The sequence below is a fragment of the Nomascus leucogenys genome, chromosome 17, assembly GCF_006542625.1.
Source record: "Nomascus leucogenys isolate Asia chromosome 17, Asia_NLE_v1, whole genome shotgun sequence".
NCBI lineage: Eukaryota > Metazoa > Chordata > Mammalia > Primates > Hylobatidae > Nomascus > Nomascus leucogenys.
Window position 1 is genome coordinate 32,935,814 of NC_044397.1, and position 23,176 is coordinate 32,958,989.

The 23,176-nt window shown below is 44.4% G+C and overlaps 1 protein-coding gene across 1 annotated transcript in view; it reads right to left on the reverse strand.

Annotated features, from left to right (window-relative positions):
• Window positions 1-23,176, reverse strand: part of BAIAP2L1 (BAR/IMD domain containing adaptor protein 2 like 1) — a 107,097-nt gene that overhangs the window by 45,184 nt on the left and 38,737 nt on the right. Inside the window, exon 3 of the mRNA XM_003278053.3 lies at window positions 17,037-17,123. Coding sequence (XP_003278101.1) covers window positions 17,037-17,123 — 87 coding nt within the window. The remainder of the gene's footprint in view (window positions 1-17,036; window positions 17,124-23,176) is intronic.

A 23,176-nucleotide genomic window follows, 5' to 3' on the forward strand; every position in this document is an offset into this window, starting at 1 on the left:
TACAAAAATTAGCTGGGCATGGTGATGTGCACCTGTAATCCCAGCTACTCAGGAGGCTAAGGTGGCAGAATTGCTTGAACCCAGGAGGTGGAGGTTGCAGTGAGCCGAGATCATGTCACTGCACTCCAGCCTGGGTGACAGAGCAAGACTCCGTCTCCAAACAAACAAACAAACAAACAAATATGTACAGCTAGCCTCTTGAGTTATTACAATGCCTATTTTACTGATGTTAGTATGAATTCATTAGGATACCCCATATTGGCATACTTAACTCTTTCTTTTTAGTGGTATAATATATATAAGTTTACCAAGGGTAACATTAGTACATTCACAATATTGTGCAACCATCACCACTACCCAGTTCAAAATCATCTTCATCACCTTAAGAGATGCCGTTAAGCAGCCATTTCCCATTCCCCTTTCCCACGTGAAGCCTCAAAATCTGCTTTCTCCCTTGAAGCATCAAAATCTGCTTTCTGTGTGGATTTGCTGATGCTGGGCATTTCATATAAACAAAATCATACAATAAACGGCCTTTTTATCTGGCTTCTTTGACGTGGCACATGTCCAAGGTTCACCTGTATTGCAGCATATAGCGGTACTTCATTCTTTTTCATGGCTAAACAATATTCCATTTTGTTTTTCTACTTATCAGCAGGCGGACATCCGGGCTGCCTCCACCTTTTGGCTATTGTGAGTTGTGCTGCTCTGAACATTTGTGGTCAAGATTATGTGTGGGTCGGGCGTGGTGGCTCACACCTTTAATCCCAGCACTTTGGGAGGCTGAAGTGGGCAGATCACCTGAGGTCAGGAGTTTGAGACCAGCCTGACCAACATGGAGAAACACTGTCTCTACTAAAAATTCAAAATTAGCTGGGCGTGGTAGCGCATGCCCGTAATCCCAGCTACCTGGGAGGCTGAGGCAGGAGAATTGCTTGAACCCGGGAGGCAGAGGTTGAGTTGAGGTGAGACTGTGCCACTGCACTCCAGCCTGGCCAACAGAGCGACTCTGTCTAAAAAAAAAAAAAAAAGACTGTGTGTGGGCATATGTTTCATTTCCCTTGGATCAGTGTCTAGAATGGAATCCTTGGTCACACGGTAATTCTATGCTTGAGTTTTAAGGAACTGGCAGATGGCTCCAATGTGGCTGCTCCATTTTACATGCCCACCAGCAACGGTCAAGGGTTCCAATTTCTCTACATCTTTGCCAACACTTGTTATTGTCTGACTTTTTAATTGTGGCCACTCTATTGGGTGTGCTGTAGCTATCTTGTGGTTTGGATTTGTGTTTCCCTAATGGCTAATGATGTTGCGCATCTTTTCATGTGCTTGTTGGCACTCTTAAACAGTTTTGTTAAGTCACTCAGAAGAGGAAAGAGTACATAAGGAAGTGCATTTACTCCCAAATTGCTAAAGACCAAAAAAACTTCAGGACCCCACCTGCACTAACAAAGACTCTAACCCCCCACCAGAACTGTCTACCCTCCACTGTGGCACCATGGTGTGCCTCGGAATGCGTCTGGCGTGGCCAGGCCTCACTTGCTTCATGATTCTAGCCGCATCCATCTTTGAGTATCCCTTTCTTCAATCTGTCACGGGAGCTACGCCCTGTGCGTGTGAGCGCAGCAGCTCTTTCTTGGCATGCTCTAAACTCCCACTCCCCAATTTGGGGGTCATAACCTAGTGTTTTTGTTCCTGACCCTTCACTGCAGGCCCAGCCTGGTGCTGTGAAAAAGTAAGAAATCCACACCTATTTGTAAGAGGATGTAAGTAGCTCTTGTGAACAAGGATGGTGATGATGGCAGAGGCACAGCCCCAGGTCCTTTGCACACTCCCCCCCCACCACGACAGGCCAGTTATCCGGCCCAGTTGTTGCAGCCCCTTGGCCAGCTGTCCTTTGGCTGTGGCTGACAGCGTGAGGACAGGGACGCTTATGCCCTCTCCATCTTGAGTTACTAGGACACACAATATACTTCAACGAGAAAAAGACCAATTTGAGTAACTGTGAAAATTGGGTTTAAACAATTTTCTGTTCAAACACTTAAAAATCCAAAGATTTAAGAGAACGGGTAAACATAATAAAGTTACAATGAAAAACAGGCAATGACGTTTCAGATTGACACTTAGGATGTGCCCAGCAAGCAATCTGGAAGCATGAAGTGTTAAATTGGCTAATATCGATTTGATGATTCAGCTTTTATGTAAGTAATATTTATTTATTTATTTTTTTGAGACAGAGTCTTGCCTTGTCACCCAGGCTGGAGTAAAGTGGCACTATCTCGGCTCACTGCAAGCTCCGCCTCCCGGGTTCACGTCATTCTCCTGCCTCAGCCTCCTGAGTAGCTGGAACTACAGGCGTCTGCCACCACAACTGGCTAATTTTTTGTTTTTAGTAGAGACGGGGTTTCACCGTGTTTGCCAGGATGGTCTCGATCTCTTGGCCTTGTGATCTACTCACCTCAGCCTCCCAAAGTGCTGGGATTACAGGCGTGAGCCACCGTGCCTGGCTATGTAAGTGATATTTACTAATTATAGTACATAGAGTGTATATATACTCACTTCAAAGCTGAGAGAAGGAATGTTCTTCTTGTAACAACTTTTGTAAACAAGTACAATTTACAATACAGAACATCTTCCTAAACTTTGGGAATGTGTACATACTTAATACCAGTGTGCCTACACGACACATGGGCTTACACAGTACATGCTCTTACAGGTTTTTTTGGGGCGAGGGGGAGACAGAGTTTCACTCTGTCACCCAGGCTGGAGAGCAATGGTGTGACCCCAGCTCACTGCAACCTCTGCCTCCCTGGGTTCAAGCAATTCTCCTGCCTCAGCCTCCCGAGTAGCTGGGATTACAGGTGCCCGCCACCATGCCCAGCTAATATGTTTTGGCTCTTACAGGTTTTATAAATTATAAGTCTACCTTTCTCTCTAATTATTCTAGCTGAGACCTTTCCTGCTCCAAAAGGGAGAAGAAAGAAGAACATCCACCCAAAAATTGAGATGAGAAAAGCCACCTGCAAGGTCTAAAGGCATTTATCATGTGCTTGCTTCCAGGAAAAAATTATTTTCCAAACCCCAAACTGAAATTACTCAAGAAAAAAAGCTGGAATCAATGATCGCATTATAAATGCTTCTAAGTAAAACCGGCAAAATTGTGATTACAGCTGAGAAAAATCCAACAAAATACAGACTCATGCTCACATGTTGAGTCAGCGTGGACCATATGATGGTTTGTGATTTAACACAATCCTTTATTTTGCTGAACTCTATTCGGCAGGAAAATCTGACAGCCATAAAATAAAGCACGTTAGAAAAGCACAGTCCAGGTGCAGTGGCTCATGCCTGTAATCTTAGCACTCTGGGAGGCTGAGGTGGGAGGACTGCTTCAGCCCAGGAGTTTGAGACCAGCCTGGGCAACACAGAAAGACCCCATCTCTAAAAAAATTTTTTTATTTTTTAAAAAAGCACATCTTTTGGACATATAGAAAATTAAGTCGGCAGGCTAGGTCATATACCTGGTAGGTAGCCTGAGGTCAGATGAACCAGCCACTGACCAGATACGCGACCTCAGCAAGTTATTGCCTTTGTACCTCAGTCTCCTCATCTATAAAACGGAAAGAAGCAGCACGGGCCTCACAGTACTGTCATGATGATTACAAGAGTTAATATTACATTTATAATGTGCTTAGAACTATGCCTGGCATATAGCAGGTACAGTGTTCAGTAAATAAAATCTCCTCTTATTTCTTTGCTATTTTTGTGGAAGAATTTTAATCTCTTTAAAGTGAGCCTAACTTGTAACTAAAAGATAAGTGATTTTGGTCAATTATAACTGCTGTGGCTCAGCTCAGCTCTTTCCCTACTGTGGTATGAATTCTTTTATCCAGATCTTAGGAATACGTTTGTAATATTGTTGTGAATTAGTAACATTTCAAAAATGTTTCAGAAATTTTTCTGATTTTTTTTTTTTTTTAAAAGACAGTGTCTTGCTCTGTCATCCAGGCTGGAGTGCAGTGGTGTGATCGTGGCTCACTGCAACCTCTGCCTCCCAGGTTCAAATGATTCTCATGCCTCAGCCTCCCAAGTAGCTGGTGCACGCCACCATGCCCGGCTAACTTTTGTATTTTTAGTAGAGATGGGGTTTTGCCATGTTGGCCTGGCTGGTCTTGAACTCCTGGCCTCAGGTCCACCCACCTCGGCCTCCCAAAGTGCTAGGATTACAGGCGTGAGCCACTGCATCTGGCCTGAGCCACCGTGCCTGACTTCTGCTCTAATTTTTAGACCAAAGACTGTCAGATTTGATTCTGAGTTCAGCAAGACAAATATATAATACAGTTTTTTAAAATTGCATGATCCATAAGCATTCTATCAATGATTAACGGAAATCTATGATTTTCTAGGTTCCCTGATAGTGAGGAGATAAAATCTTCTGTTTTGTGCCCAATTTCAGAAACTGGCCCAAACAATAAATGATTCAAAATGCAATGGCTGACTAAACTACAACAAAATAACGTAGCCTAAATTTACATAATGGTGAGCTCTAAAAAGCTCAAAGCAAATTTATAAACTCCCCAAAGAAAGTCTTATTTCCTGAGAAGTCAATGAGAACATCCTTTATTTTTCTCTGCTTTAAGGATGAAAAAACCGACTCAAAGGTTCTTCTAAAGATTTTGGAAAAACATTTTCCCCTTACCATTTCTGTTTTCCCTTTCACCTTTTCAATATTTTCTGAGTTATAAAAATAAACCTTGCTTGATTTAGGAACAAAACTGGAAGTTTATGAAAATGTCAGATTCCTCTTTTAAATGGGCACTGCTGGGTAGGTGTGCTGCCTTGAACTGAACTGTGTACAGGTGATGAAGGATTTAACTTTATGACACGTGATAAAGTCACATGAGTGACTTTAGGTACACACACTGACAACCTGTTGAGTGGCATGAATTTGACCCTATGACCTATTATTTAACAATTAAACAGTGGGAGCAGCCAGGAGCAGTGGCTCACGCCTGTAATCCTAGCATTTTGGGAGGCTGAGGCGGGTGGAACACTTGAGGTCAGGCATTCGAGACCAGCCTGGCCAACATGGTGAAACCCTGTCTCTATTGCGAAAAAAAAAAAAAATACACGGCCAACATAGTGAAACCCTGTCTCTATTGGGAAAAAAAAAAATACACACACACGCGCGTGCGCGCGCGCACACACACACACACACACACACTAGCTGGGTGTGGTGGCAGGCGCCAGTAGTCCCAGCTACTGGGGAGGCTGAGGTGGGAGAATTGCTTGAGCCCAGGAGGTGGAGCTTGCAGTGAGCCAAGATTGTGCCACTGCACTCCAGCCTGGGCAACAGAGCAAGACTGTCTCAATAAATAAATAAATAAATAAATAAATAAATATAAATAAAATAAACAGTTGGATTAAAATATGTTACTGGCCAAACCCTGACTACGGATCTCTGGATTTGGGTTGACGGTTTGCTCTGCCCAACAAGACGAAGAGGTTAGGACTTAAGTATCCCATGCTACTGTGGTTGTTAGGATTACGTCGTTAATGCACCTTAAACCCAGACACTTAGCTAACTGGTAGTAAGGAAGTGCTTTTTCTTTGGAGAAAAGCATACCAAATCCCTCACAAGATTACCCCAATTGAAGCAAGCAACTGTATGACACAAGAGATCTTCTACTGTCTGGGTAACGGCCAAATTGCAAAAATTTTAGGCCTTGTGGGCCAAACATCTCTGCTGCAGCCACTCAGCCCTGAATGTAACCCCAGACAGCAACAAATGGGCACAGCTGCGTTCCAATAAAACTTTCCTGGCCGGCGGGAAGGCTTATGCCTGTAATCCCAGCACTTTGGGAGGCTGAGGCGGGCGGATTACGAGGTCAAGAAATCGAGACCATCCTGGCCAATATGGTGAAACCCCATCTCTACTAAAAATACAAAAAAAATCAGCTGGGTGTGGTGGCGGGTGCCTGTAGTCTCAGCTACTAGGGAGGCTGAGGCAAGAGAATCACTTGAACCCGGTAGGTGGAGGTTGCAGTGAGCTGAGATCGTGCCACTGCACTCCAGCCTGACGACACAGCGAGCCTCCGTCCCAAAAAACAAACAAACAACTTTCTTTACAAGCAGGCCCTGGTCATCCCTGGCTGTAGTTTGCTCACCCCTGCAGTTAAGGTACATCTGGTAAAGGTGGTATTTTAGCAAAATGAAATTGAAAGGTTTCAAATTATATGCTAACTCTTATCTTCAAGTCATTGAGAACATTCAGCATGAAAACAACTAGAATTTGGTATTTCTCTTTAAATCATCAATATTTTTCTATCACTTTCAAATATACTTGAAAAAAGAGCAAGGACACATTTTCTGAATCATCTCTTTAACAGAATAGATTCTATTCATAAAGGATCTTTTATTTTAAGGAGGAAAATCAAGAAATGAGTTCTCTGGTGGGGGTAAAATGTAGGTCTGACAGATTTGCAGATCATTTAAATCCGTCATTAAGTTTTAGATACTAAAACTAACTTGCAAATTTTGCACATGTATATTAAAGTGTATCTTCTTCCTGAAGTAGGCTGGGCGTGGTGGCTCACGCCTGTAATCCAGCACTTTGGGAGGCCAAGGTGGGCGGATCACCTGAGGTCAGGAGTTTGAGACCAGCCTGATCAACATGGTGAAACCCTGTCTCTACTAAAAATGCAAAAAATTAGCCAGGCGTGGTGGCACATGCCTGTAATCCTAGCTACTTGGGAGGCTGAGGCAGGAGAATTGCTTGAACTCAGGAGGCGGAGGTTGCAGTGAGCTGAGATCATGCCATTGTACTCCAGCCTGGGCAACAAGAGCGTAACTCTGTCTCAAAAAAAGAAAAATAAGTGAACTATATTATTTTTCAGAGAATCAGAGAGGCTCTCCCATTGCTTGGCATTTCTCCTTTTCATTTCCTGGTGATTTCCAATGGCAAAACTTTTACATCTTCCATGAGGCTGAGGCAGGAGGACTGCTTGAGCCCAGGAGTTCAAGACCAGCCTGGGCAACACAGTGAGACCCTGTCTTAAAAAACAAGTTTACACCCGCAGTAAAGAGAACAACCAGCCCGACATGGAAGAGAACAATAAGAGGACTTGACAAAACCCTTACAGAAAGAATCCTTCATGAACGGCCATCAAGAGATACAATAAAAACACCTAGCAGAATTTGACTCTCAAGAACTTCAAGCAAGGGAACTGCTTTATCAATGACAAAAGTCAATTTGCAAACTCAATAATAAAAAAAACATAATTTAAAATGGGCAAAGGATCTGAACAGACATTTCTCCAAAGAAGATATGCAAATGGCCAGTAAGAACATGAAAAGATGGCCAGACACAGTGGCTCACGCCTATAATCCCAGCACTTTGGGAGGCCGAGGCGGGTGGATCACCTGAGGTAAGGAGTTCGAGACCAGCCTGACCAATATCGTGAAACCCTGTCTCTACTAAAAATACAAAAATTAGCTGGGTGTGGTGGCAGGGTACTGTAGTCCCAGCTTCTCGGGAGGCTGAGGCATGAGAATCGCTTCAACGTGGGAGGCAGAGATTGCACTGAGCTGAGATCGCGCCACTGCACTCCAGCCTAAAAGTCAATTTGCAAACTCAATAATTAAAAAAAATTAATTTAAAATGGTCAAATGATCTGAATATACATTTCTCCAAAGAAGATATGCAAATGGCCAGTAAGAACATGAAAAGATGCTCAATGTCGTTAGTCACTAGGGAGATGTGAACGAAAGCCAAAATGAGAGCCCTCTTCACACTATAGGATGTGTAAAATCATTTATAGGATGGCTATACTGAAAAAAAAAAAAAAAGAGAGAATAGCAAGTGTTAAAGATGTACAGCAAATGAATGGTTGGATATGGTTGGAGTTAAATGGGAAGCAACTGCTAATGGGAAAGGGTTTCTTTTTGAGGTGATGAAAATATCCTAAAGTTAATGCTGGTGATAATCACACAACTTTGTGAATATAATAAAAACCAGAGAACCGTATACTTTAAATGGGTGAACTGTATCTCAAGCTGCTATAAAAATAAATACAACAAAAAATTAATTTGCAGATTTCTTTCAGAAAAGAACTAAATAGGACTTCCAGTAATGAAAGACAGGCACTGAAATAAAAAATTCAATAGAACCAGCAATTAGGAAATAAAAATTTAAAAATACCCTTTACAATAGGAAAAAACACATAAAGAACGAGTCTATAGAAGAAGAGGAGACTTCCACAATAAAAAATACAAAGTAGTGCTACAGAAATGAAAGAAATCTCAAATAAATGAAAGCATCTACCATTTTCATGGATTAGAAAATCCAATATTGCTAAGATGTCAACTCCACCTAAATCCACCTGTAAATTCAATGTATTCCAAGCGAATTTTTTAAAGGGGAAATTGACAAGCTGATTCTAAGATATAAACGAATGCAGAGGTCCGAGAATAGCCAAAGTACTCTGAAATAAACACAAAGCTAGAGGACTTATGCAACTACATACCAAGATTAGAAAGTTGCAGTAATTAAGTCAGTCTGCTATTGGTGCAAGGATAGTAGAGCATCCCCACAGACAGCCAAGTGTGTAGCTGTGTTGCCTCCTTGTCTCCCAGTGATAACCCAGGTGATGTTACAAAAATGAGTAAGTGCAAGAGAAAACTGGCCAACAAAACTGAAGACGCAGAAATGAAATGAAAAGTAGCAACACTGAGTCAAACGTAGATGGAGTTAGAGAAGAAATATCTGACTGGAAATGCTGACACTGTTGGCCTTTGAGGCACTGGATGAACGGCCAGAGGAACTGAGTGAGGCCAAAACTTCTCAACATAATTGAGTCAAGTGGCTGTGATGAAAAGGATGAAGATGTTTCAGGGAAAGCGATGCCAGCAAAAAAAAAAACAAAACAAAAACAAAACAAAAAAAAAACGACACAACAAAACAAAACAAAACCTCACCTTAAAGGAACTCTTGAAGATATTTCACAACATTGTAATCGCAAGGATGAAATGTTGGAAGCTGATCCAAATTTGGCAAGGAGTATGGCAATTTGCTAACGCATAGAAAAGATGCTCGCCCTATTGTAAGCCATGAGAAGAAGGTGGCAAGCACTATTTACACCACTCCTGATAGGAGTTTTACAAATAAAAACTCTAATTCCCAATGTTTCTAATGCTTTAAAGTGTACTAATATTAGTTTTACAATTTTTAATTTCCCTATACATTTATAACTGACAATGAGAGAGTTTTTAACAAACATTTTTAAAGGTCATAGAACAATTTAATTTTGCAGTATCAAGATGACTTTGTGTGGTTTCAGCTTGCACATTTTTATGATGCCATTACCATGCAAAACAGGGCTGCCTGTTTTTAAAATTAATGAGTTAGGCCAGGCGCGGTGGCTCACACCTGTAATCCCAGCACTTTGGGAGGCCGAGGCGGGCAGATCATGAGGTCAGGAGATCAAGACCATCCTGGCTAACATGGTGAAACCCTGTCTCTACTAAAAATGCAAAAAAATTAGTCAGACGTGGTGGTGGTGGGCACCTGTAGTCCCAGCTACTTGGGAGGCTGAGGCAGGAGAATGGCGTGAACCCGAGAGGCTGAGCTTGCAGTGAGCCGAGATAGCACCACTGCACTCCAGCCTGGGCGAAAGAGCGAGACTCCACCTCAAAAAAAAAAAAAAAAAAAATTAATGAGTTAAATGTACCACTTAAGAAATTAGAAAAAGAGCCGCCATAAAAAAGGATGAGTTCATGTCCTTTGCAGGGACATGGATGAAACTGGAAACCATCATTCTCAGGAAACTAACACAGGAACAGAAAACCAAACACCACATGTTCTCACTCCTAAGTAGGAGATGAACAATGAGAACACATGGACACAGGGAGGGGAACATCACACACCGGGGCCTGTTGTGGGGTGGGGGGCTAGGGGAGGGATAGCATTAGGAGAAATACCTAATGTAGATGATGGGTTAATGGGTGCAGCAACCCACCATGGCACGTGTATATCTATGTAACAAACCTGCACGTTCTTCACATGTATCCCAGAACTTAAAGTATAATAAAAAAAAGAAATGAGAAAAAGAATGAAAGAGTCATCTCAAAGATACATGCAAGAGAGTAAAGGAGAGACCAATGAAACAGAAAACAAAGATAGAATGGAGAGACTTGAACAACTGGTTCATGAATAATCAAGAAAAATATGTATTCTGGCCAGGTGCAGTGGCTCATGTCTATAATCCCAGCACTTTGGGAGGCCGAGGTGGCCGGATCACTTGAGGTCAGGAGTTCAAGACCAGCCTGGGCAACATGACAAAACCCCATCTGTACTAAAAATACAAAAATTAGCCAGGCATGGTGGTGGGCACCTATAATCCCAGCTACTCAGGAGGATGAGTCACGAGAATTGCTTGAACCCGGGAGGCAGAGGTGGCAGTGAGCCGAGATCGCACCATTGCACTTCAGCCTGGGCGACCGAGTGAGACTCTGCCTCCAGAAAAAAAAAAGAAAAATGTTATATATTCTTACAAACTTTTATTACCTACTTTATAAGGAGAAGAATGTCAATGAAGAAAATTGCCACTGTTTTTAAATTCTGAAATATTTGTGAATGTGTGAAGTAGAGGCAGTGAACAGAGAGGCATCTTTCTAGTCTTTGATACAGAAGCCACAAGACACATCATCTCATTTCACCTAATGACCTGGAAGGTGTGGCTGTCACCTCCATGATGAGTAAATAACCCACTGCCGAAGGTGAAGTGTTGCCCGGGGTCATAAAGTTAACAGCAGGAATGTGGCAACGTCACCACTCCCGAGCATCTCGTAGGTGCCAGGTGGCATGCTATCCGGCAGTCTCAGGGGAAAGTGAGACGTGGCCTGGCCTTATTGTCCTGGGTCTTCCCGGACTCGCCTGGGCGGGGTGAGCTCCGCAACCCAGGCAGCACCCATGTCCCTACCATCCCTGGAGGGGTAACCACCCCCACAGTCCATGCTTTGCCTAGCCTGGCTGCAAAACCCCTTGCTGGGGACATGTGACCCAATGTGGTTGCCCATGGAGGTTATCTCTTGTTATCTCTTAGGCCCATGCAGAAAACGGTGACGGCTATGTTTACCCTTAGGGCCTATCAGCCACCCTGAGGAAACACTGCACTCGGCAACCCGTGAGGAAGAAGTCACCCAGGAGGCTACTGAGGATGAAATGAGACAACAGAAGTGCCCGGCAGGCGGTGGACACGTCCGGAGACGCGTGTTTCTGTACGGAAGCACATGGCGCAAGAGCAGGGCAATTCTTCTAAGATGGCACAAGAGCGGAGCAATACTTCTAAGAAGAGCCACGCCCACGCTACTCCTCTGTGATTTCCACCATCCTTACCCCGTAACTCCTGGCGTTTATGGTTGGAACCCCAGTGAAACCACCATTTCCAAGGGGACTATGACCACTAATCATGACACCTGCCAGCCGTTCAGACACTAACGACAACCTCTCATCCCCTTCTTGAAAAGTCCCGTCAGCCTGGGTGCAGTGGTTCACACCTGTAATCCCAGCACTTTGGGAGGCCAAGGCAGGTGGATTACCTTAAGTCAGGAGTTCAAGACTAGCCTGGCCAACATGGTGAAACCCCATCTCTACTACAAAAAAAAAAAAAAAAAAAAAAAAAAATATGGCCGGGGCGGTGGCTCACGCCTGTAATCCCAGCACTTTGGGAGGCTGATGTGGGCAGATCACCTGAGGTTGAGAGTTCCATACCTGCCTGACCAACAGGGAGAAACCCCGTCTCTACTAAAAATACAAAAATTAGCCAGGCGTGGTGGCATGTGCCTATAATCCCAGCTACTCGGGAGGCTGAGGCAGGAAGATGGCTTGAGCCCAGAAGATCAAGGCTGCAGTGAGCCCTGATGGCACAGCCCAGGTTTCAAAGTAAGACCCTGCCTCAAAAAGGAAAAAAAAAAAAAAAAAAAAAAAAAAAAAATAGAACATACTCACTGGAAAAAAGGCTAGAAAGAAAGACAAGGATGATAAAGTGTCTGCCTTCGAGTGGTCACATCATGGGTGATGGTTTTTAATTTTCTCTATTCCCCCTGTTTTCAACCATGAGTCAGTGGCTGCTGACCAGACCATTCAGGTACCTTGGCAGTGAGAAAGATGAGAAGAGGAAAAAGAAAGGAGAGAGGCAGAGGCAGGGGAAATGCACCAGAGTCCATGGTTACAAGATACCCAAAGGCTTAAAAAAAAAAAAAAAAAATACAGCGGAAGGCTGGGCGCAGTGGCTTGCACCTGTAATCCCAGCACTTTGGGAGGCTGAGGTGGGCAGATCACGAGGTCAAGAGATTGAGAGCAGCCTGACAAACATGGTGAAACAATCCCATCTCTACTAAAAATACAAAAATTAGCTGGGCGTGGTGGTACGCACCTGTAGTCCCAGCTACTCAGGAGGCTGAGGCAGGAGAATTGCTTGAACCTGGGAGGCAGAGGTTGCAGTGAGTCAAGATTGTGCCACTGCACTCCAGCCTGGGCGACACAGTGAGACTTCATCTCAAAAAACAAACAAACAAAAACAACAACAAAAACAAAAAAACAAACCACAAAACCAGCAGAAAAAACCTACAGCTACCCTAAGGCCCCCTACCCCAAGGCCCCTATTTCTTCCTCTGTGCTTAGATCCCCCCCTTCCCAAATAGAAACAGACTGGAAAGGATGGCTGTGGTCTTCTGGGGAAAAAAGTGGGAGGGCCCTGGAAAAACAGCAATTATGAAGTTTTTGTTTGTTTGTTTGTTGGTTTTTTGAGATGGAGTCTCACTCTGTTGCCCAGGCTGGACTGTAGTGGTGCAATCTTGGCTCACTGCAACCTCTGCCTCCCGGGTTCAAGTGATTCTCCTGTATCAGCCTCTCAAGTAGCTGGAATTACAGGCATGCGCTACCATGCCTGGCTAATTTTTTGGTATTTTTAGTACAGACAGGGTTTCATCATGTTGGCCAGGCTAGGCTCGAACTCCTGACCTCGGGTGATCCGCCCGCCTTGGCCTTCCAAAGTGCTGGGATTACAGGCCTGAGCCACTGTGCCTGGCCGCAATTATGAAGTCTGAAGTATACGCATGCTGGTAAAACCACACACCAGCCCACGAGGGAGAAAAACATTGCTCCACTCAGACACACACAAAACGCAGAAGCACCATGTACACCCAGAGCACCGCTAACATTTCTATCAGTCCTGCCCTTTCACTGAAAGTTGTTGAAAACAGACCTCTAATATCAGAGATGCCAACGTGGGGGCTGTCACCAGGCCATCTCCTAACAGCCACACCCTCTCTGCCCTGGTGTTCCTTGGCTCATGCCTGGGGAGCCTTGCTACCAGCTGGGTCCTGGGAGTGTGATCTATATTGGGCCATGGGGTATAAGGGGCTGTGTGCTGGAGCTCTGGGGCAAAGGTTGTCAGCACACCTGAGAAGAAATTCCCCTTCCTGCCTTTGGAGACAATGGGGAGAAAGAGGATGTGATGGTTGGAGAGGCAGTGGCAGCCATCCTGGCACCATGAGGAAATGAGTATGAGGATGAGAAGACAGAGAGAAGGAACCTGGGTCCCTAGTGATGATTAACTGACAACCTGCTGCTCCTCATGTGGAATAATAAAGATGCTGATCGCTTAACTCACTGTTCATTGGGTATTTTATTTTATTTTATACTTTTGGGCAAAAGCATCCTACATTATTCACACAACAATGAGTGAGCCGATGCCAGGAGGGAACTAAGTGTAAGTATCCACTGCGAGACATCAGAAATGGTACCGCTGTCACAGAGGCCGACCATCGAGGCACACAGAATGAACATTTTGAAATGAGTCATGATTTTCACGTATGTGATAACACCCCTTTGAGTTTTCTCATGTGAGAGTTATAAAGTTTCATGATGAAGTTGTGAATACCAAATACCAAAAAGGAGTAACTAGACAATAAAATCTTCTTGGAAGATGAGAAAAATACAATCTATCTTTGGTCTTTTTTTTTTTTCTATGAATTGTCCACGACTCTTCCATACAGGGAATTTAAACAGATATGGGGTGCCTTTTTAGTCTGAACTGTATCAATAAAAGAAAAATGGAGCCAGTCAAGGAAGTAGCTCCTCCTGAGATAGCATTGTACCATGAAATTGTTAGAAACGAGAAGAAAAACCAGTAACTACATGAGATAGCAAGTATTAAGCAAAAGGACAGCTTGAAGCTTGAAACTAAATAAACCAGAAAGTTATTTCTGTTCACTCTGAATAAAATACATATGCGCAAGTGGCCGGGCACGGTGGCACACACCTGTAATCCTAGCATTTTGAGAGGCGGAGGTGGGTGGGTCACCTGAGGTCAGGAGTTCGAGACCAGCCTGGCCAAGATGGTGAAACCATGTGTCTACTAAAAATATGAAAATTAGCCAGGTATGGTGGTGGGCACCTGTAATCCCAGTTGCTCAGAAGACTGAGGCACGAGAATTGCTTGAACCCTGGAGGCAGAGGCTGCAGGGAGCCAAGATCACGCCACTGCACTCCAGCCTGGGTGACGGAGTGAGGCTCCGTCTCAGAAAAACAAACAAAAACAAACAAAAAATACCCTATATATGCATGCACATGAAAGAAATTTCACCATCACAAAATATTTTCCTCACTGAAATGAAAGTTCTAAGCCTGTGTTGTTTATACCAACATCGTTGCTGTGGAAATAGCTGTTTCAACATTAGGAACTCACGGCTGACTCAAGTAAGGTGTGGAGCAGAAGTCTTATTTAAACAGTGGCCGGACCCATAAAACATTAAAAAGGCAAACTGGGTGTGGTGAGTCAGAGCACCATATGTTTTAATGTAAGGGTCATACATGTTTTCTTTCTGATGCATGACACCAATAGGATATTTCTTTTTATTCATGCTATTTTTGGAACCCTATAATCATCTCAACGACTCCCCCAAATATCCTAGGTTTTGCTGTCTGCTTCTGTCTACATCCGGCAGCCTCTATATTAAATTCATCGTGCTTAGAACAGAGTTACTACAGTTCAGTCCTCGCTGACACATGCAGGATTATGGCATCAACCAGGGCACAAGCAGGATTTTGGAAAACTTCTGCATGTAACTGAGTCTATTAAATATAGCAGTACTAGGCTGGGTGAGGTCGGTCATCCTAGCACTTTGAGAGGCCAAGGCAGGGGGAATCCTAGAGGCCAAGAGTTCAAGACCAACCTGGCCACCACAGAGAGACCCCTAAAATATATATAAATATATATATAATTTTATATTCATATTTATATATTTATATAAATGTATTTATATATATTTACATAAATGTATTTATATATTTACATAAATGTATTTATATATATTTACATAAATGTATTTATATATATTTACATAAATGTATTTATATATATTTACATAAATGTATTTATATATATTTACATAAATGTATTTATATATATTTACATAAATGTATTTATATATATTTACATAAATGTATTTATATATATTTACATAAATGTATTTATATATATTTACATAAATGTATTTATATATATTTACATAAATGTATTTATATATTTACATAAATGTATTTATATATATTTACATAAATGTATTTATATATATTTACATAAATGTATTTATATATAAATAATATTGTAGCCTATTTATATATATATATATAGGCTGGGCACGGTGGCTCACACCTGTAATCTCAGTACTTTGGTAGGCTGAGGCAGGTGGATCACCTGAGGTCAAGAGTTCAAGACCAGCCTGGCCAACATGGTGAAACCCCGTCTCTACTAAAAATACAAAAAAATTAGCCAGACGTGGTGGCGGGCATCTGTAGTCTCAGCTACTTAGGAGGCTGAGGCAGGAGAATCGCTTGAACCTGGGCAGCAGAGGTTACAGTGAGCCAAAATCGTGCCACGGCACTCCAGCCTGGGTGACAGAGCAAGACTCTGTCTCAATAATAATAAAAAAAAAAAAAATTAAAAAATATATAGATCACTTTCTCGCAGTACTGACTTATTCACTAACAGGGCATCACTTTCAGCATATGGTCTACCGTGTGCCTATGGCTTTATACAAAGACTGTGAGGACCCAGATCGCCTCTGCACCCAACAGCCCAGCTCCCCAACTCCACTGTCAGGCCTCTCATTTGTCCCTGTCTTTTATGGGTCAGTTAAGAGCTTCCCAAACAATCCTAAAAACCCTCAGGCCAACCCCATCAAGAAACGATGTGACTTGCCTGCACCTTCCCTTGGTGATGCCCCCACTACTCTGCTTCCCCTTCCTACTTCTTAACTGGACATGGATGCACTTTTCTTTAAACACACACACACTTTACCATGATTTTCCTCCGGTTAAGCCAGAAATTTTACGCTTTGTACAATAAAACATATTCAACAAGTTTTTAAAATGAGAGTGCTGTGTGAGGCTGTTTTAAAAGCCCACCTTTCCCTACCCCCCGACAGTGAAGTGTTCTGTAAACAGAAGCCCAGATCCCCTCGGCAGCGGGCACTGCCCAGGGTGTAACCGCCCTCTCTGCCTGCACAGGAGAGCGATTCATACCAGCAGAACCGGAAAAATCACAGCTGAAAGCAACCAGGCAAGAGGCAAGGGCCAAGAGAGCAATGTAAAGGAGTCGGATTTTCTACTAGGTGAGTCACAGGAAACACTCTGGCGGCAGCCCAAGGCCCCAGGAGGCCCGGCTCGCCCATCAGGAATGTAGGTCAAACTCCCAGGGGGAAGGGTGAGAGCCCAGGCACCCAGGGCAAAAGCTCAAGTTCCTAGGAGAGCAGGGAGGCTGGCCAGAAAACAAGGCCTCCCACTCGCCCTCCGGCACCAGCCCCAGCCCACCCTCTGACTAAGCATCAATTTCCACAGACCGCGATGAAGTAGAACCACAGCATCCTGGCCCAGATCTCTCCTCTGTTCTGGGCTGGGCCATCCCACGCCTTTCTCTTGGGGTTCACAGGATGACAAGTGGGGTTTATGTATAAAGGGACAGATCGCTCACCCAGTTCGGTCGACACGGGGGACCCGGTGGCAATCTCACCGATCTTGGCCACTCCATCGTAGTAGGCTTTTCCTGCCAGGATCATAGCTAGACACGAAAGGTGACACACAAAATCGTCACTTAGACAAGGAAAGGAGGAAGCGACACAAGTTTTCTTCCAAACACCCCTTGGTCCCTTCTGGCTGCAGGAAGGTTTGGGCTGTGGCAGGTGTGGCTCTCAGGAGGTAAGACCTGTGTTGAGAGCGGTGCCTGGGTGGAGGCCCCCCAGCCAAGGGACAGCCCCATGAGATCCTTATCTCTGACCAGCCCCGGAGAACCTTCAGCAGCAGGTGCTGAAAGTCCAGAGAAGGCTCAGCTTGCTCCTGATGCCAGTTTCAGAGTGGATGTGTTCCTAACGTTGAACTAGGGCTTTGGCTGGGCACGGTGGCTCACACCTGTAATCCCAGCACTTTGGGAGGCTGAGGTGGGAGGAGTTTGAGACCAGACTGGGCAACATGGTAAAACCCCGCCTCTACAAAAAAAATACATAAATTAGCCAGGCATGGTGGAGTGTGCCTGCAGTCCCAGCTACTTGGGAGGCTGAGGTGAGAGGATCACTTAAGCCCAGGAGGCGGAGGTTGCAAGTGAGCCGAGATCATGACACTGCATTCTAGTCTAGGTGACAGAGCCAGATATTGTCTCAAAAATAAAAATAAAAAAAGAAACACATCCTCTCCAGCCAGAAATCTTTTCTGAGCTAGTTCTTCTCCAGCACTCCAGGTCTGCAGCATTCTTAGTTAGGAGTTGTGTGAGGTGGCCTAGGAGCCTGGTCCTTTGATGGCAGTGCTTAACTGTTCTATTGAAAAAGACATTTTCAGCCACAACCAACCAACCTATTTCTTGCCAGGAGAGAATATATGAAATTTGAAATATATTATCATTCCAAAAAAGCAACACAATTGTCTGACAAAATAACTGAATGCTCTACTTTTTTTTTCTTTTTTTGGCAAAGACAGGAAAACTTTTATTGCTACGAGGTGGGTTCTAATTATCTTAAACATAGAAATCAGTTTCTCCTGGAGCTTTGGAGACCACACAGTTTTGGGGCTAAAAGAGCCCTTGGGAATCCCAGAGGCTACACCAGCTGCAATGCCCCATTGTATAATGGGCAATTGTTTTAACAAGGTGGATTTTATTTTATTTTTTTAGAGGCAGAGTCTTGTTCTTTCACCCAGGCTGGAGTGCAGTGGCATGATCATGGCTCACCGCAGCCTTGACCTCCTGGGCTCAAAGGATCCTTCTGCCTCAGCCTCCCGAGTAGCTGGGACTACAGGCACGTGCCACCATTCCTGGCTAATTAAAACAAAAAAAAAAATTGAAGGGGCTGGGTGCAGTGGCTTACACCTGTACTCCTAGCATTCTGCAAGGCTGAGGCGGGAGGATCACGAGGTCAAGAGATTAAGACCATTCTGGCCAACATGGTGAAACCCCATCTCCACTAAAAATCCAAAAATTAGCCGGGTGTGGTGGCGCGTGCCTGTTATCCCAGCTACTTGGGAGTCTGAGGCAGGAGAATCGCTTGAACTCGGGAGGCAGAGGTTACAGTGAGCTGAGATTGCGCCACTGCACTCCAGCCTGGCAACAGAGTGAGACTCAGTCTCAAAATCTATCTATCTATCTATCTATCTATCTATCTATCTATCTATCTATCTATCTATCTATATTTTTTATATATATAAAAGTTATAGTTTTTACTATATACGTATCCAACTTTAGGAAATACAATACTCTACTGTACTAAGACTCAGAATAACTTTAAAGGGTAAATGTAAAAAGAACAATAGCAATTAGCATTTATATATATACTTAATCTATCCAACAATGTTGAGACATGGTCTGTAATGTCATCAGCCCATTGCACTAAGGGCAGCGGAGTGGAGATATTCTGGGACATACCCAAGGTCAATGTTGAGTCAGTGGGAAGGCACACAGCTCTGGCTGGGCACTTCACTTCCTCAGCTCTAAATTATGGTGCTTGCTGATTCTTTGGTCTCGGCTAGAACTAAGAAAGAAGTGACTCCACCTAAAAACAAGGTGTGTAGCCAGGAAACTGTCAAGTTGTAAGATGGAACATCTTAGTATGAAGATTTTAAGTTGTAAAGTACTGATCATCTGAAAAGCAAATTAGTGCGGGAATGGCATGCAGGATTACACAATATTTAAGCAAAATGTTTGGTTTGCATCCACACATGAAATCACAATTTTGCATTAATTGTTGACTTACATTGAAAGCCATGTAACCTTCTCGGTCTTGTAAAATATCTTTGCTGTGATGATAAAGTTAAATTAACTTGAAAATTATAAAATTTAGCCAGAAGAGATAAATAATACTTTCATAATTTTGCCTCCCTTTTGTGAGCACATTAAGATATTTTCTACTACTTATTGTTTTAAGGAAAGAAGCATTTTTTTTTTTTTTTCTTAAGAGGGTCTCACTCTGTTGCCCACACTGGAGTGCAGTGGTGTGATCATAGCTCACTGCAGCCTCCACCTCCTGGACTCAAGCCATCCTCCCACCTCAGCCTCCTGAGTAACTGCGACTACAGGTGCATGCCACCACACCTAGCTAATTTTTTATTTTTTCTAGAAATAGGGTCTCACTATGTTGCCCAGGCTGAACTCCTGGGCTCAAGCAATCCTCCCACCTCAGCCTCCCAAAGTGCTGGCATTACAGGCATGAGCCACCATACCTAGCGTAGTTCTATTTTAGTGGTTGGCTAACTACTTCATCAGTCTAGACCAATCTATGTACTTCTACCTGATAATTTTTCCTTAAAATATGGTTTCATTGGGTGAACATTCTGCTCAAAGCCTTTGGTGTCCTCCCACTGCCCATGAGGTAAGGTCACACACCCCAGAGCCCGTGGTAGATTTTTATAGTAACGGCCTTCCAGGAATCACTCCTCCCAGAATTCCCAGCGTTATGTGGTCCCCTACCAGGTGGCGTGGCCATGGGACCTGCTTTGACCCACGGGTTATCAGCAAGCATGACTCCCCGCAGGGGCTTGAGAGGTGTTGGGCACTGGGGCTTATACTCTTAGGACACCACTGCTACTGAGTGAGGACAGAGTCTGGCCTCCTTGAAGGGGAAAGACCCCATTGCAGGGCTGCATCCAGCCCACAGCCCCACACAGGCCACAGAAGCCTGCAGGTGCAGGAGTGAGCCCAGAGGGTCTGGAGAACTGCCCTGCCTTTATAGGAGAAATAAGAAACTATTGCTGTCTGAAGCCACCAAGTTTGAGGGCAGCGAGGTGTGCAGCGTGACACAGCATAACGAGCTCTGTCGTGTGCATTCAAGTGCACAGTGATCTGACCCTATCCCGCCCACGCCCCAACAGTGTGCCACCCATGCCAGTGTGGACCCCAGGTCCTGGCTTACTTGCTTTTTTTTTTTTTTTTTGAGACAGAGTCTTGCTCTGTCACTAGGCTGGAGTGCAATGGCACAATCTCCCCTCACTGCAACCTCCACCTCCCAAGTTCAAGCGATTCTCCTGCCTCAGCCTCCCAAGTAGCTGGGATTACAGGCACCCGCCATCACGCCTGGCTAATTTTTGTATCTTTAGCAGAGACGGGGTTTCACCATGTTGGCCAGGCTGGTCTCAATCTCTTGACCTCGTGATCTGCCTGCTTCGGCCTCCCAGTGTGCTGGGATTACAGGCATGAACCATCGCGCCCGGCCGACTTGCTACCTTTTATGCTCGCAGTAGTGTCTGCCTGCTGAAACCTAATATCTGGTAGCTAGCTCAGCTCCTGCAGGGCCTCCTCCCTGTTCCAGGCCATACCAACCCACACCACTCAAATTCTTGTGACACTGGTCTGTACAATGCTCCTAGCCATTCACCTGTAGACCTGGGTTTTTTTTTTTTTTTTTAATTTTAATTTTTTTGAGACAGGGTCTTGCTCTGTCTCCTAGGCTGGAGTGCAGTGGTACCATCACAGCTCATTGCAGCCTCGAACTTCTGGACTCAAGCAATCCTCCCACCCCAGACTCCTGACAGGTAGGACCACAGGCGCATGCCACCATGCCCAGCTAATTTTTTTTTTTTTTTTTTTTGAGGCTGAGTCTCACTCTGTTGCCCAGGCTGGAGTGCAGTAGCATGATCTTGGCTCATTGCAACCTCTGCCTCCCAGGTTCAAGTGATTCTCCTGCCTCAGCCTCTCACGTAGTTGGGATCACAGGCACATGCCACCACGCCCGGCTAAATTCTGTATTTTTAGTAGAGACAGGGATTTACCATTTTGGCCAGGCTGGTTTTGAACTTCTGACCTCAGGTGATCTGTCCACCTCGGCCTCCCAAATTGCTGAGATTACAGGTGTGAGCCACCGCACCTGGCCTGAGCTAATTTTTAAATTTTTTTTGTAGTGACGGGGTCTTGAATTCCTGGGCTAAAGCTATCCTCCTGCCTCAGACTCCCAAAGTGCTGGAATTACAGCACGAGCCACCACGCCCAGCCTGCCTTGTGTTCTAACATAACTGTGGACTGCACACTTGGCAGCCTCAACTGTTTCCAAATTCTCACCAAGGACTTTACACATTTACCTACATTTCTCAATGGCTTCAGCAGAGGCACAACCAGATGGCCTGCAGAAATTCTGGAAATACTTTCTGAAGTATTTACTCCCCAGGAGGTGCTAAAGTGGCAAGAGCCCTCTGGGGAGAAGCCTTGTGAGCTGGAAGCTAAGCTGTAGGCAGCTCACTGGCTCACCTTGTAAAACTCTGCAGCTCATGCTAGAAAGAAAGAAAGAAAGAAAGAAAGAAAGAAAGAAAGAAAGAGAGAGAGAGAGAGAGAGAGAGAAAGAAAGAGAAAGAAAGAAAGAAAGAAAGAAAGAAGGAAGGAAGGAAGGAAGGAAGGAAGGAAGGAAGGAAGGAAGGAAAGAAAAAGAGGCAGCTCATGCTAGAAAGAAAATGCAGGTCACAGTGATTTCCTTCACAAGGACATCTAAAGCAATGACTTTGTGGCCTTGTGAGTAAGCAATCTTCGAGGGAGAGTCAGCAGTGCACAGCTCTGGCTCTCTGGAGGATGGGGGCACCTGCAGAAGTCACAGGGACCGCTGGAGGGCAAGGGAGCGAAATCCCAGACCTGCTGCACTTCCTGCTGCTGAAATCCCCGAAAGCACAGCAAGGCAGAAGAGAGTAAATGAGCAGTATACTTTTCCAGCGACTACACACAATGGTGCTCCTCCTCACCCAGAGTCCACAGTCTAGCCAGCTCACGCCCTTTCCTGGGGCAGGTTCATGCCGAGGGAGAGTGAGGCCACAGGTTTATTTTCAAAATATCAACAGGGAGCAACCAGTATGGCAAAAAAGATAAGAGGCTGGGTGTGGTGGCTCAAGTTTATAATCCTAGCACTTTGGGAGGCTGAGGGGGGTGGATTACCTGAGGTCAGGAGACCAGCCTGGCCAACATGGTGAAACCCCATCTCTACTAAAAATACAAAAATTAGCTGGGCATGATGGTGCACACCTATAATCCCAGCTACTTGGGAGGCTGAGGCAGAAGAATCGCTTGAGCCCAGGAGGCAGAGGTTGCAGTGAGCCAAGATTGTTCCACTGCACTCCAGCCTGGGCGACAGAGCAAGACTCTGTCTGAAAAGAAAAAAAAAAAAGAAAGAAAGAAGAGATAAGAAGAAGATGTAAAACTTGATCTGAAGCTGCCTTCAAATCTGTCAGAAACTACATTTCTACTTATGTTACTTGGTGACATAAGTAGAACCGTGGGAGAGGGTGAAACTGGGGTCTCAGTGTTTTGGGGTGATACTTGCTACATTTTGGGGAAGAACTGTCTTGACCATGTTAGAATTTGGTGATTACCAGCATTTTTAAGTTTTTAAGGTGATCACTGATGCATTTTAATCACAAAGACAGGCCAATAACAATACTCAAGTTCATTTTAAATGAAGCATATATTTTGAAATGAGAACCTAAGTCCAACTGTTTAATTTAGATATTTCTCCATTCAGGCTAAAAAAAATTTCTATTTTTCTTTTTTGAGACAGGCCCTTACTCTGTTGCTCAGGCTGGGGTGCAGTGGCATGATCACAGCTCACTGTAGCCTCAACCTCCCAGGCTCAAGCGATCATCCCGCCACACACTCCTGAG